Below are 14,751 nucleotides of genomic sequence, written 5' to 3'. Positions count from 1 at the left end.
GGCCATCAAGAATCAACATCTTTTCTTCTAACAGTGTTATTTTGTTGCCTGAATCCCCAGGGTCAAAATAAGGCTCCTTGGCTGACTTCTGAAAGCACTGTGACTGCTTTGTTTGTTTTTGATAATACGTGGTTTCTTCTCCTGTCCAAGGGCAAGTACACTGAGAATTCTGATACTACTTCCTTTCAAGATAGGAAATGCCACTCCAGGCATAGCTGGGGGGGATGGCAGCAGTCATGTGGGACCTGGTGACATAAGCCTCCCTCTCAGTTCTTCCTAAGATCACACTTTGGTTTTTCACACAACATATATTTATTCAGAAAAAATTTGCAATAAATTATAATAAAAAAGATGACACGAAATACAGAATCCCACTAGCAGCTTTGCTTAGTGACCAAGACATTTTTGGGAAATATAACAAACCAGTCATTACAGGATAAAAATTAGGAAACAGTGAAAGGGAGACTAATGCAACATCATCATGAGGGGTTAAACCATTTCTTCCCTAAAACGACAACTGCAGAGTCCTTCCTTACCAGCTGGATCTAAACTCCTTACTTCAGAGGCGCTAGAAAATAGTACATTAGAGGTACCTAGGAGTTAGAGAGTGGGGTGCTGGAGTAGGCAGGGAAACAGATTTCTTATGTCTGCTCTGTTTCTGATCTCCCATCCTGAGAGATTGTCTAATCCCCTTGACCCTGTGTACATCCCAGGACCGGAGCTGGACAGAAGGTGGAGGCAGTGAAGCAACCGAGCGCACCTGCCTTTCAGAGAGTGAGCTGGATGCTGCCCACGGCCCCCACCAACCGCAGCCCTGACCACATGAAGGCCCCAGGGGGTAGCCGACTGGGGAATGTGTCTCGGACAGGCACTTCCCTGTCTTTGTGTGACCACCTTGCCCCAGCGTCTATCTATCACCTGCCTCTCCTCAGATCCCTTTCTGACCTAGTGGACATGACAAAACAGTTGTGTTCAGTCGGCCAGTAACTAAGTTCAGCACCCAGCCCCTGACTTATCAGGTCTGCAGCTATTTGGTACCAATAACTTGACTCCTACTTCCATAATTCCCAATCAGGAAAGGTTTTAGGCAGAATATCACAGGATACATACCTTTCTTCCCCCAAAGAACTCAATGCATGAGACAGGGGAGTTGAAGAACCACTCAGTGGCAGTGCTTTCCTGGCTCTCTGCTTCGATGCTCTAGAAGAGTCAGGAGTCAATGCCTAAGACCTTGCACACAGCCTATACACACGGCTCTGGGGTTTCCATGTGAACATGTGACAATGAGTCAACTCAGGGTGGTTTTAATGAAAGAAAACCAGGAGGAAGTCAATTACATCAGGCAGTTTTGCAGTCAGTGGCCGGTTTGCCAACCAACATAGATTAATTTTTTTAAAGGGGCTGCCCCACAGGAGCTTGAGTAAATGACAAGCTCAGAGGGTTGTCTTGGGAGGGAGAGAAGGTGCTTGCTTTGTCCCACTGCACAGTCTCTTTTACGCAGCACTGGACAGGTGACTGGGAGCCGAGGGCAGCTGGCTGCAGAGCCCCAGTCAGTCCTGATGCGGGAGGGGGCGACGGTACGTCAGGAGAGCAGAGAGGGGATTCTCGGGGTTATCCTCAATCCCCCTGCTGGGGGAAGGAACAGTTTCTGTAGAGGCCCACTTGGGGTGCAGCCTCCCTTTTTGACTGTGGTACAAGCGTTGCTCTGGAGGTGGATTTCTAAGTGAGGTGTGGGCCCCACAGACACCCAGGGTTGGTTCTTGTGTACAATTTGCATAAGAACCAAAAGGGATAGTAGGAAGCAGGACCTGTCGAACATGAATATTCTCACTCCTGAAACACTCAAGTGCTTCCACTGTGTGACTCTCTCACATCAATGAGATGTCATCTCTAATAGTCCCTAATGTTCTGCTACTAAGTGTGGTCTGAGACAAGAGAATATGCTTCCACTCATCATAGATCCATAAAAGGCCAATGTCAGGGAGGGGCACAGATACCATTGTGGCAGGAATGCACAAATGCATGTAAAAACCACATGGAGATGGTTAGCTCACTGCTGGAGACACCCAAGGAGGCACTAGCCTCACTGACTTTCTTCGTCATGGTAGTACTAGTGGAGTAGAGGACAAAGGGTGCTACGGGGGGGCGGTAGTGCCAAAGTGCTTTAGACCAAGGACTACGGACAAGTCCGAGCTACGGCAAGTAGTGCTTGTGGGCCTAGAAGGGGAACACCTCAGAATCTAGGTCTCAGGTGCTAAGGACAGTCATGATGGCTGGGATGGAGGGCAACACACACATCCCCAGGTAAAGGAGTGTAAATACAGGTCTCTTTGCCTTATGAAGAGAGAACACAAAAACACCAAAATATGGTTAACTTTGGCTTGGCAATATAAGTCTAAAAGTATCTTGCTGCGTAGAATATGGCAAGGGAGGGGTTAGGAGACTCTTTTCCTTTCACACTAGAAACAGAACTTTTTCATGCCAACAGCCTCGAAATTCTGCAACGGACCCTTCCTGTGGCATGACTTTTGAAATCATTCTGAAATACTCGAGGCCCAACATGTTCTGCCTCTAGAACCTCGGGGAGTAGTAAGAGGAAAAGGCTTATCATTAGTCTTCATCACTCCCAAGTAGAAAAGTCAGAAGGAACTGGGTAGCACGCTGGCGGTCACTTGGAGTCTGTCTTGCCATAAGGTTGGGTGGAGGCCTTAGGAGGAGACTAGTGAAGAGAGTAGCTAGAGGGAGAGAGAAAGAAAAGGGGAAAACCCTCAGTTAGACACAACCTAAGCAAAACCTCAGGGATGGGGGTCAGGGGATGCGGGGAGTGGGAGGAAGTGACTGTTACACGCCTGGACACGAAGAAGGGAATACATGTGTCCCCCATCCACGGACAGTCCTGACCAATGCTCCCGTGTGGCCATTCCTAGGAAGTGTTCTTACCGATCATGTTGGCGTTGACATTGTTGTACTCGGAGAATTTTAAGAGTTCTCGAAGGAATGCCATCAAATAACGAAAAACATTTCTATGGCATCCTGGAAGCTGGGAAATCACCTGTTTTTTTTTAAGAAAAAAGGGGGGTGGGCAGTGAGGATAACATGGAGGAAGGGAGTAAGAAGAGCTCACAGCTGCCATGAAAGTGGTTTATAATTCAACCCTTACATGACCTGTCCCTTGTTGACTCATGACCAATACTACCTGTTGAATGATAACTCACACGGCAGAATGGTCATCCTGTTTGGCCCCTGTCCACTCAATGAGTAGGCCACGTTAACACATAGTCATATGCATGCCCTGCCTCAGGAGCAGATGGGTGTCAGCCTGCTCTCTCCCAACCTCCCCAGGCAGGTGGTGGTGGCATCTGCCAAGCTGAACGGTTTTCTGTGCAATGCCATTTGGCATGGGTGCGAGTGCCTCCCGATACTCACTAGTTTGATTGAGAGGTATTCTCAGTTATTGTGCCTCAAAAGCATTTCAAGATTAAAAACAAACACCGAGAAGACAAAAAGAAAGGCTCACGAGTGGCACCCACCCTTCCTGGTCATGTTGGCCAGAATGCTGCATGTGATCACTTTACCAATCTTACCCTGGAGAAGAGGTGTGCACCCTGCTCAATGGGCTAACTGGAAAAGGGTGGCAAATATAATAGGAAATAACACAGCCTACAGTTGAAGGGTCCCAACTCTCAATGCTGGTGTCCTGCTCTGAACAGATCGAGACCCATCCTAGCACACAGCTGGTTGTCCAGCTGGCTTTGTAAAAATGACTGATTTCTCTGTGGGGGAACTTGCCTCAAACACATTCTCAGAGCAACAAGACTCACCTGTCGGCAGATCCGGGGATCCTGAGCAGAGTCGAGGCATCGCTGATAGAGCTCATAACAGATGACAGGTTCCGGCAGGGCTTCTAGGAAAATGAGCAGTGCCTCAGCCACTGAGTGGTTACTGCCAGCTGGATGGCCTTCTGTCAAGGGAAAGTGGCTCCAGGAAAAAGGCCACACTTAGATGCAATGTGCTCCCTCCCTCAAGCTCCCTCAGGGGTGGTTTTCTTCCTCTTATTCAGGGCACCCTGATCCTAATTGGGGTTTGATATTTTAGTGGTCCAGGTGTGCTATAGCTGAGTTATTAGAGAATTGATCAAACACTCTTGGGAGGTTTGGCCTGACTCGAGAGTCAAGGGAACTTGACGTGGCCTGCAGAATGACAGTTCACACTGGAAACTCATCACCAAGATTTCCCATCCTCCTCCTGGTCGTGTGGTGGCAGGAGTGATCACTGGCCTAAAGCAGAGCAGCACCATGGCTGTTGGTCATATGTCCCATGCAAATTACAATTCATGGTTATCTACCCTTTGATTCCTTTTAGTAAGCATCTCATACAGAGAAAGCGTGAAAGTTCCTAAAGGGAATTGAGAACTGTATAGTCAAAAGACAGTTACGAATAAAATAAATATGGAAAACACAAAAATCACACGCAGGTGGGAAGAAGAGTTTGGGCAAGTACACATCCAGCTTCCTAAGCTTTTGTCGAAAAGGATACGGATTGTCTTGGGAATGCTGGTGTCCAGACAATCAATGATCTGCTGTAACTCCTCCTGCATTCCAGGGGTTTGGAACAGATCCTCCTACCAAAGAGGTTACAATGAATGAAACAGCAAAATGACCATCCCTAAGGTTCTGATGATTACCCAGCGATGAGGAGAGCAGCAGGAAGCGAGGGGAAGGAAGAAGCATCATTCATGATGAGGAACAGAGGTGTGACAATGGCACCTTTTCCCTTTATCATCTCTGTAATCCGTGTGAAATTTTCTTTCAAACTAGGAGATTATCGTCCAAGGTTTCAGCCTGCACCTGACAGGGCAGGGGACTGGATGACTCAACGGGGACATCAGGCATTCCCACTTCCAGGCTCCTGACAGGTACAGAAGGTGGAGTCCAAACAGGGGATCATATCCAAATATTGACACACAGACTGCTAGGGCAGGAGTCAAGGGTATGTCCACACCAAACCTTGTTTTCAAGTTCTGTTACTTTTCCGTAGGTAAGATAACATTATCTTTCAATGTAGGCCAAAGAAAATTTTCTTTTTTGGAAGAATGGGTTGGGGATGGTAGGTATTTTAGATGGGACTGAAAAGTAAGGACAAATTTTTAAAAAATGGTTTGCTTTGGACTTTGAAATCTGCGATGCCAAGGTGACAGCTGAAGCAGGTGCTCCGGACTCAGGTGCTGAGTGGTCCAGGGGAAAGCGTGTGTGGCCAGGGGACAGGGGAGCTCAGTTGGGCTCTACTCTGCCACTACACTTATGCCATAGTCTTAGGTAAATCCCCCAGCCTGCCTGCTTCAGCTCTCACAGCTATACATGGGAATACTTCCACTTGTCCAGGTGCTCTCAGGTGACAGTGCTGTTCTGCAGAAGTGACTTGGGAAAGTTAAAAGCACTATCTATACTGACGCGAGGTACTATCATTTCCCAGTAGACTCAGGTGCCTTCCAAAGGTGCCCGGAGGCCTGCCCTCACTCACCTGGTGACAGGCATATCTGAATAAATGGTCTACCAGGAGCCAGATCTCCTTGGGGACCTTAAGAGGTCTCTCACTGGCACCTTCATCCAAGGGAACCATCTGCAGAAGGGATTTCTCCTAATAGATGAAAAACAGTGAGAGTCAAAAGGGTCTCAATAAAAATTCCTGTGTCAAACCATCTTCCCCCCACTCCAGTTCTGCTTATATGGGTATTATCTGATCTTCAGCTCTTAACACTGTTATTTTTTTTTTTTTTTCCTTCCTGGGATGCTCCTGGTCAGAAGGCACTAAATATGGATTTCCACAGTTAAATGATATCCTTTTCTAACAAGACGCTTCACTTAACCGTTAAGCATTCCATCTGGGTTTATTATGTTTCTCACATCGATGCACTGTGCTCTGTAAATCCTTTCAAGGGTGACACTGAGAACCGGCAATACAGTCACGGTCCACACACTACCAGAGACTCACGGACCATTAAGTTACAATTGTCAACAGAGCACTTGGAGAGAGCAGCAGCTACTGAGGTTTTTTGTTGACTTTTAATTTATTCTTCTTTTAGGTCTTACCACAAATATCAGAGCTTGCATTGTTGATTTAAATGGCGTTCTCTGGTCCTCAAGAATGAAAGACAATTCACATTAGACCTACATGCATGAATATTTCAGGCTTGACAGAAGATCTAATCTTAAGGCACTAAAACTCAAAGTCCTAAGATCCAAAAATAGTAAACTGAACACAGCATCCCAAGAGCCGGAAATACCACGAAAAGTCTAGGCTCTGAGTCCAGAAGTTATTCTTTATAGTAACAGCTCAGCAAAGAGTTCTCAGGCCTTTGACTCCATTCACCTAACTTTCTACTCTCTCTTAGATTCTCCTGAAGGAATCTCAGAGGAAAACCCAGAAGCGACATAAGTTAGATCAGTAACTAAACCTGAACTGGAAAATGGGGAATAAACTCAATTATTTCATGTTTATATAAGTCAAATATAAAATATATCACAAAGATTTCTGAAATAGGTTAAAAGGCATCTGAAGGCAGCCTTCATACAAAATCTAGTGCAGAAAATGGTGACCAGTTTTTGGCATCTTCCACCTCCTACACCTCTGGCTTAAGGTCACATATTATGTATACGCAAACTTAGAAAGTGCTGTAAATTTGATCCACAACCCTTAGCTGTGTCACTTGAAGGGAAAGAAGAGAAGTATTTCACTACTTTCAGTGAGTGCATACAGTAGAACAGACAGAGGGCTAAGAAGAGTGTTCTGTTCTTCAACATGCACGGGTGACCTTTTAAAGCCGCTGTGCCTTTCTACGGGCATCAGGAAGAGAAGGAAGCGTGACAGTTGGTTAGCATTTAAAATCTATCTTCTTCACATTCATTTTGTTTCTTTTCTTTCCCTGGGAATCCATCACTTTATATTCACGTCTCCTAGAGCTGCCAGACCTTCAATCATGGCTCATCCATTAACTTCTTTCCACTTGCAAGTATTAAATCCAGGCATCCACATGACACCTGAGCCAAAACACTGTCCATAATGCACTCTGCTCACTTTCTGGACCAAATGCAACACATGTACAGATTCTTCAGCAGAATAAATTATTCAGCACTAGTTCATGTACTTTTTAAAAAATCCGACATCCAATTAGCACTTTTCCTGTACTAAGGCATTAAGGCAACACAAGGCACTGTTCAAGATGAAAAGACACATGGCCTGCTATTAACAGGAAAGGGTTGGGAAGCAGAGCCGTCTCAATCCTTAGTGGTTTAAAAAGGTTAATAAAATGCCACCAGGTTACATACACCATCCACTATCCATTTTCAAATTCACGTGTGCTAATATGAAATGTCATGCTTGTTGTCTCTGAAGTCTAGAGAAAGATTACACCCAAGAAATAAACTTTAAAAAAAGTCCACAAATGATCCTGAACTCTAATTTTTCAAAGAGAAACCAGGCACGCTGTGTCTTCTTTCAATGGGACACATTCAGTGCTTGATAAGTCCATACTCTGTAACCTCCGTGCTATTAACTGAAGCACAAAAACAGTATGCCGTGCCTACCATGAAAACACATTAAACTCCACCAAATGGGGAGGTCACATTAGATACTGTGTGAAAGTGCTTTAAGAATGGTTTTCAAGCCCGTATTTCTCTATTAGATGACCCTGTGTAGAGCTGGGCACCCTCCAGCTTGAGGATGGAGAGGTGGCAAAGCACCACAGAAGGAGTGCTCACTTGGTCCCTGCACTGGGTATGCAGGAGACCCGGGTTCTAGTCCCCTGTGCTCCACACCCTTGATGTCAGGAGCAGGATGACTTCAGTGAGATTCTCAACCTTCCTGGGGTGTCTATTAGAATGGAGACGACATCTTACCCTGTCTGAAGGCAGGGAACTCTACCACATGATCCCTATGATCTCATTCAGGTCTAGGATTCTATTCTATGCTCTATTCTTGACCATATCTGTGCATTCTTTCAGTAATTACTCTTATCACTTCCCCCAAATCACTCTTAAAGAACAGAAATTCACTTCTGCTTTTACTATCATTGAAAATGGAGAATGGCTAAGCGGTACCCTCCTCTATCTTATGAGCTTTCATATACATCAAGACAGCTCTTCAGTTACTTCTCATTTCAAAAAATGGTAATCTGGAACTTTGGGTCCTTTGCTTTTATGTTCTGGGTCTCAATGACTTGGCAGGTGTAGTAAGTATCTTTCCTGTACTTTAGACACATTTAAACACAGCTGGCAGAATTTGGGGGGATTCTCATGGAGTCAGAGGTCTCTGATATGGGAAAGCTGAGGGATAAATTCCAAGGACCATGGTTAAATGTTAACCAAGCACAGGGAAATGCATAATCACCAATGGATTGCATTACCTTTTCTAGGAAGCTGTCTTCTTCCTGAGAGCAGAGCAGGAAAAGAAAGTCATTGACAGATAGAAAATGATTAGAATTAATTTACAGAATTAGAAACAGATCAGTATTATCAGAATGCACTAGCTTACTAGATACATATATTTTAAACAGCTTTAAATTCTGCAAATAAATTCTGTTGAAAATGGAACATATTCTCACATACAAATTTCTCGATTATGCATACTCAATTTTGGGCAGTTTGTTGAGACTATCGCTCAAGAAACATATGTGTGCAGTCCTAGACTTTGGTGTCCATTTGCAGATGTCAGCTGATCAGCCAAACGCCCACTGGGGTTTCCTCTTCCTGCGCTGCTGGGCGGCATCTCGCTCACCCTAGTGCCACTTCAATGGAAGAATGTGGTTGTGAGCCCGAGAGCAGCCATGCAGAAGGAGATGGTGAGCATCTCTCCTCTCCACTGCGATGCCTCTCAGCCTAGCTAGCAGTCTCTCTCACTCCTTTCCCCTGCCTGGTACCCTCTCCCCTCCTCAAGGGCCGTTAGAGTCCCCAAATATGAAGTCTCTCTGAAATACAAATTCATTTCATTCCAGACCTTTGTGGACCATAAGATCCATCATTATCCCCTAGTGTGTTTTCCTACAAGGCATAACAGAAAAAAAGAGAAGCAAAGAAGAGGGAAGAAGGTGTCTTTTTAATCATCTTTGTGTTTCACCATTATTACCATCTAACAAAGACAACAGCAACAATAACTACTGCCACCACTTAAGGGGTATCTGCCATGTAGGGGTATCTGCCAGCAGTAATTGCAACGGGCTCATATACAATGTCATTTAGTCTCCACACAAACGCAAAGTAGATTGTTGGGGGCCAGAGTGAGGTACTCCGCCCGTGGCAAAGGTCATGAGGAAGGAGGCTCGACATACGCAAAGGCGGGATCGAGCCTCAGGAGTCCCCCTGGAAATCCTTGAGCATCTACCCCCATAACCAGAGCCTGCCTACTTTACTACTTTGTGCTCTCACCTACACCTCTGACTTTACGGGGGGCTGTCCCCCACCACCTCTTTCGGAGAAGGAGTTAACCTAGAGCTCCAGTCAATAAAAACTCTTGGGCGTGACAAGAGTGTTTTAACCTACAAACTCCTCTGAAGGTTCTCTAGCCTGCCTGACGGGCTCGTCTGGCCACATGTGATTGCTCACAGCCTCCCAACCGTGAGAGGCACGAGATGCTTTAAACCCTCTAAAAACAGGTTCTTTAGAGAAGTTAGAAAACTATAAGTATAGTGGGCTGATTAGAAATTGTGTTGGTGAAGGGTTTTTCATTTGTTGAGCCAATGTTTGTTGCTAAGTCTCCATATCCCCTGCCCTTACACACATTGATGAATATATAGAAGAAATAAGTATTAACCTTTGATATTAATCACGTTACACCTTAGGCTAAGTAAATTCTTTCCTTAACTAAAACCCACTATACCCTCACCCTGTAGGAATGTAACTTTATTTGGGTGGGCGTCTGTTTTGAGAATAATCACCCTTGGAGAAATAAGTGTCCTGGTTGACTGACCACTGTCACAAGGAGAGGGTCATAAATTGTCAGCAGGCCCCCCTGGCCAGAAGATGATGTAACACCCCTAAGACCTCTGTATACATTTGTATGAAGCACCTGACTTTGATGAAAGTCAGGACTGCTGACCCCATGTGACTTTTGCATAACATCTCAGTGTATAAAAGTAGACCATGGAAAATAAAGAATTGGGATCAGTTTCTCGAAATACTGGTCTCCCCATGTCTCTCTCTCTTACTCTGGCTGAGTCTCCATCTGGAGCGCGGAACCCACCAAGCTTACTAATTTTGCCTGGGCTTCTAAGATCCGAACGGGGAGGCCTCAGTGTCTCCTCTCCTTCGGGAGAACGGAAGGACGCCTGCGGCCTACGTAAGTGGTGCAAGCTTCTTGTCTTGAAGTTTTATTGGTCCCCCGCGTAAACCAAGCTACTCAGCCTCTTTTCTCCACTGAATTTTCCTACTGAGCTATCCTCATTCTATTACTCCTTACATCTCTAATTAATATCTAATTGAAGCTATTGTATCCTGATCCTCGCCGACGCCGTCCCCGCTTCGAACTCCCTGGATCAGCCGAGGCTGGACCCCGGCAGGTGGCGCCCGAACAGGGGTAGATACTACTCCCACTTTACAAATGAGGCAACTGAGGCTCTGGGAGATCAAATTATTTGCCCACAGCCACACTCTCAGCTATTAATTGGCAGAATCTGGATTACAACCCAAGTCTGACTGACTCCACAGTCATGACCACTATGCTCCCTTAGGTAACTCAGAAAAGTATAAACTGACTGCTTCCTAGACAGAGAGGTGGAGGAAATTTTCGAGAATGTATTCTATTTTCCGGCAGGCTAAAGACAGTTAAAAGGCAGCAGGGTTAGTGGAAAGAGTACAGGCATGGGTGTCAGGCAGTCCTGCGTATGAATCTTCATTCTACCTCTTAATTCATTTTGTACGGACTGCAGGCAAGCTACTGAACTTCACAGAGCCTCGGTTTCTCCATCTCTAACCAGAGACAACAACATTTACCTCACAGGCACACGGAAGTGGCCTAAAACTCGGAGTAGGGGAGGGGGGCGGAGGGTGTGCAGTGGTTTTGCAAAAGGCCAGCAGCAGGCCAGGTCTCTCAAAGCTCCCTGCACCTCCCCAACAATTCCCAACCCTGTCAGGGGCCACCAAGAACCTGAATAGAAATCCCATGTCTCGGTCTGAGAGTGAAAGGAGAAATCCTGATCTCACCATCAGAACTGTGCAGGAGCTTGGAGGTGGGGAAGTGAGTGTTTCCTGACACTCCAACCAGTGCTGAGTACATTGGTCCCACGTGCCTGTTCCATATGATGGGTAGAGTTTGTAGTATTAGTAGCTACATTATGAGCTAACCATGCTTTTGTAGCATATATACAATGAAATACCATATATAGAATGAAATAAAAGTAATCAGAATAATAGTGATTTATAAAGGATACAAAATTTATAGTATTGTAATTATAATACTTTGGAAGTCAATTCTGAGGGCCAAACATCTAAGTTAACTCAATTTTGGAGTACAATCTTTTTTAAAATTTAGAACTACTTGTTAACAGAGAATCTTCCTGTCTGACAGACTTCTCTATTTTCCCTCCCGTGAATATGTGCCATATGATGTGATGAGTAAAACCAGGCAGAGTTTTTATATATTAACCTGCCAAACCATCAAAAAGGTCTTCTTTGAGCACTATCTACCAGTGCAGACACTGCGTTAAGTGTCTTTGAGGGGTGGTGGTGGGGGCAGGTGTGAAAAGTGAGGCTACAGAGAGGGGAAAGACATGGTCTTTGACTCAAGTTTGCAACTGAGTTGGGGTGAAGAGGCCCAGAATTTATGGCCTGGCATTATTGTGATTCACCAATCTGAGTTCTCAATAAATGGTAAAAATAAATAAATAAAAAATCAGGGGTACAAAGGAAGAAGTCCAACTAGCCCTTAAAAGAATCACAGGATTTTAAAGGGTAGAGATGAGGTGGGGACATTACAAGTGGCAGGGAGGCAGAAAGAAACAAAGGTGGCGAGATTAGGGAAAAGTTGATCATATGGTTCCTGGGGGAGGATAAAGGGGGAATGAAAAAACTATCAGGAAATAAATCTAAAAAGGTATATTGAAGTCAGACTCTGCAGGGCCTTAAATGACAGGTAAAGCAATTTGGATTGTATTCAGCAGGTGTGGGGGAGCCAAAGGTCTGCCTTTAAGCAAGGAAACCATAGGCCCCACAGCTATATTACAAACCGATCAGTCCAACAGCCCTGAAGAGGGCAAATGCAAGGTTAGGGAAATAGAGGCAGAGGGAATCTTTAAAAGGCTAAGGAGGTAGATCAAGTGGGAGAGAGTATGCACCTCACCTAATAATGGGAACATAACTTTTTTTTTAAAAAAATGAATGGATACAAGAGAAAACTCTGAAATCAAAAGGTCTCTGGTACTGGTGGAGGTGCAGCAGACTTACATTGATAGTTTATTCCTCTGGCTGCAGGCAGAAAGTGGGTGTAACTTATACTTATTTCAACTCTAGGTTCAACTCTGAAAATAGAAACATCACTTGCTGCTGCTGCTGCTAAGTTGCTTCAGTCGTGTCCGACTCTGTGTGACCCCATAGGCAGCAGCCCACCAGCCTCCCCTGTCCCTGGGATTTTCCAGGCAAGAACACTGGAGTGGGTTGCCATTTCCTCCTCCAATGCATGAAAAGGAAAAGTGAAAGGGAAGTCGCTCAGTCGTGCCCAACTCTTAGCGACCCCATGGACTACAGCCTACCAGGCTCCTCCATCCATGGGATTTTCCAGGCAAGAGTACTAGAGTGGGGTGCCATTGCCTTCTCCGAGAAACATCACTTGCTGCTGCTAAGTCACTTCAGTCGTGTCCGACTCTGTGCGACCCCATAGACGGCAGCCCACCAGGCACCCCCGTCCCTGGGATTCTCCAGGCAAGAACACTGGAGTGGGTTGCCATTTCTCCTCCAATGCATGAAAGTGAAAAGTGAAAGTGAAGTCGCTCAGTCGTGTCTGACCCTCAGCGACCCCATGGACTGCAGCCTACCAGGCTCCTCCATCCATGGGATTTTCTAGGCAAGAGTACTGGAGTGGGGTGCCATTGCTAGCCCCCACTAAAAAAGAGCATTCTCCTAAGGCAGGCCTACCATTGCTGCTAATAAGTTAGTTCAACTGACTTGATTACTGGCTGCAAAAGGTTACATATTGATCATATTATGATCAACGTTATGTGGCAGCCAAGCCTGGATGGGAAGGGAGTTTGAGGGAGAATGGATACATGTATATGTACAGTTGAGTCCCTTCTCTGTTCAGCTGAAACTATCACAACATTGTCAATGGGCTATACCCCATACAAAATAAAAAGTTAAAAAAAAAAAAAAGGGAAAAGAGCCCAGGAGTCACCAGCGGGAACATTGGCTTATAACAAATACACTGCAAATCATTCTTCACCCCAGCTTTCAGCCTTAGAGGTAATTTCCCAGTAATAAATGCAATGAAAATCATGTAAAAAAGTCATTTAGAGGCAGATTCAAATTTAAAAATAAAAAGCAGAAAACTGAACAGATACTGAAGTTCTAGAAAGGATTCATTCATGTGAAATCTAAAAAGAAACACAAACCTTAAACTTCATAGGGTAAGAAATGGGTCATTAGGTCAGAAAGACAAAATAAACATCTACTAAAGAGATCACTGGGAACAAATTAATCACCAAGTTGTTATTCATGCTATTTCAGATTTTTGATATTGTTCTGTTAATAGACATGTGATGTGCTTAGTCGTTCAGTCGTGTCTGACTCTCTGCGACCTCATGGACTGTAGCCTGTCAGGTTCCTCTGTCCATTGGGGTTCCCCAGGCAAGAATACTGGAGTGGGTTGCCATGCCCTCCTCCAGGGGATCTTCCCAACCCAGGGATCAAACCCAGGTCTCCTGCATTGCAGGTGGATTTTTTACCATCTAAGTGGCCAGAAAAGCCCTTAATAGACAGGTCCCCAAGCAAATACAGCTGGTTCCCTCATCCCTCAACTTTTTCCATCTCTGTATTTACAAGCCAAACCTTTAGCTAAATCTGATAGGTTCAAGCTTAGTCTCCTTTCCCACTAGTCCAATCTACATACAAACTAGAAAGTCCCTCCAAATGTGTCTATTTATAACCACCTACTAATGTGACCATTTACAACCACATACTACTCATCAAAGACTTCCAATGGGTCTAGATGCCCTCTGGCTCCAGTATAAACTCATCTGTTGACTTCAAGGCTCTCCATCCCCCATTCCCACCCTACTTAGCCAGCTTCACACACCAAAATAGGCTGATTCTGAGACTGATTTTCACAGAAATTAGCTCATCAATCAGTAAGCTTTTACAGCATATAAGGGCTTGAGTAAGCAGCACAGGAAAGGAAATCTATTTGTTGATATAAATTACAAGTTCCACATTCTAAATGACTCATTTTAAATAACTTTCCAAAATATTGACTTACCCAACACACTGGACATGGGCCAGTAAAGGAAGTTAATGTTTAGATGATCTCTAACCAAACTTCCTATTAACCTCAGTTTAGAATTTAGCCATATTGTAAATACAAGTAAACTTTCATCACCACTGAATTATAGGAACCCAATAAACTCTGTAATACTTTGTATTCAATATACAACAAATACATATTGACGAGTATATGCTACTTAATAAACCAGAAAAATCCACCTTAATTCTGGAAAAGAATAATTACAAAGAGATTATCCTGTTTGTCACCTGTGCTAATCCTAACAGTTCTAGT

General features: G+C 44.7%; 1 protein-coding gene across 5 annotated transcripts in view; it reads right to left on the bottom strand.

Moving 5' to 3' along the window:
* Positions 1–1,288: 1,288 nt before the first annotated feature.
* The window catches only part of OCRL (OCRL inositol polyphosphate-5-phosphatase), a 50,809-nt gene continuing 37,346 nt past the window's right edge, over positions 1,289–14,751 (bottom strand). For 2 of the 5 annotated variants that reach the window (XM_015461421.3, XM_005227500.5), the window contains exons 19-24: positions 8,402–8,425; positions 5,521–5,637; positions 4,537–4,621; positions 3,822–3,949; positions 2,941–3,052; positions 1,289–2,735 (exon numbers count right to left, since the gene is read on the bottom strand). In XM_015461421.3, coding sequence (XP_015316907.1) covers positions 2,611–2,735; positions 2,941–3,052; positions 3,822–3,949; positions 4,537–4,621; positions 5,521–5,637; positions 8,402–8,425 — 591 coding nt within the window. In that variant the 3' untranslated portion in view covers positions 1,289–2,610. 5 annotated transcript variants of the gene reach the window in all.

The sequence above is a fragment of the Bos taurus genome, chromosome X, assembly GCF_002263795.3.
Source record: "Bos taurus isolate L1 Dominette 01449 registration number 42190680 breed Hereford chromosome X, ARS-UCD2.0, whole genome shotgun sequence".
Lineage (NCBI taxonomy): Eukaryota > Metazoa > Chordata > Mammalia > Artiodactyla > Bovidae > Bos > Bos taurus.
Note: the sequence above shows the minus strand (reverse complement) of the source record. Positions and strands in the feature narration are given on the sequence as shown.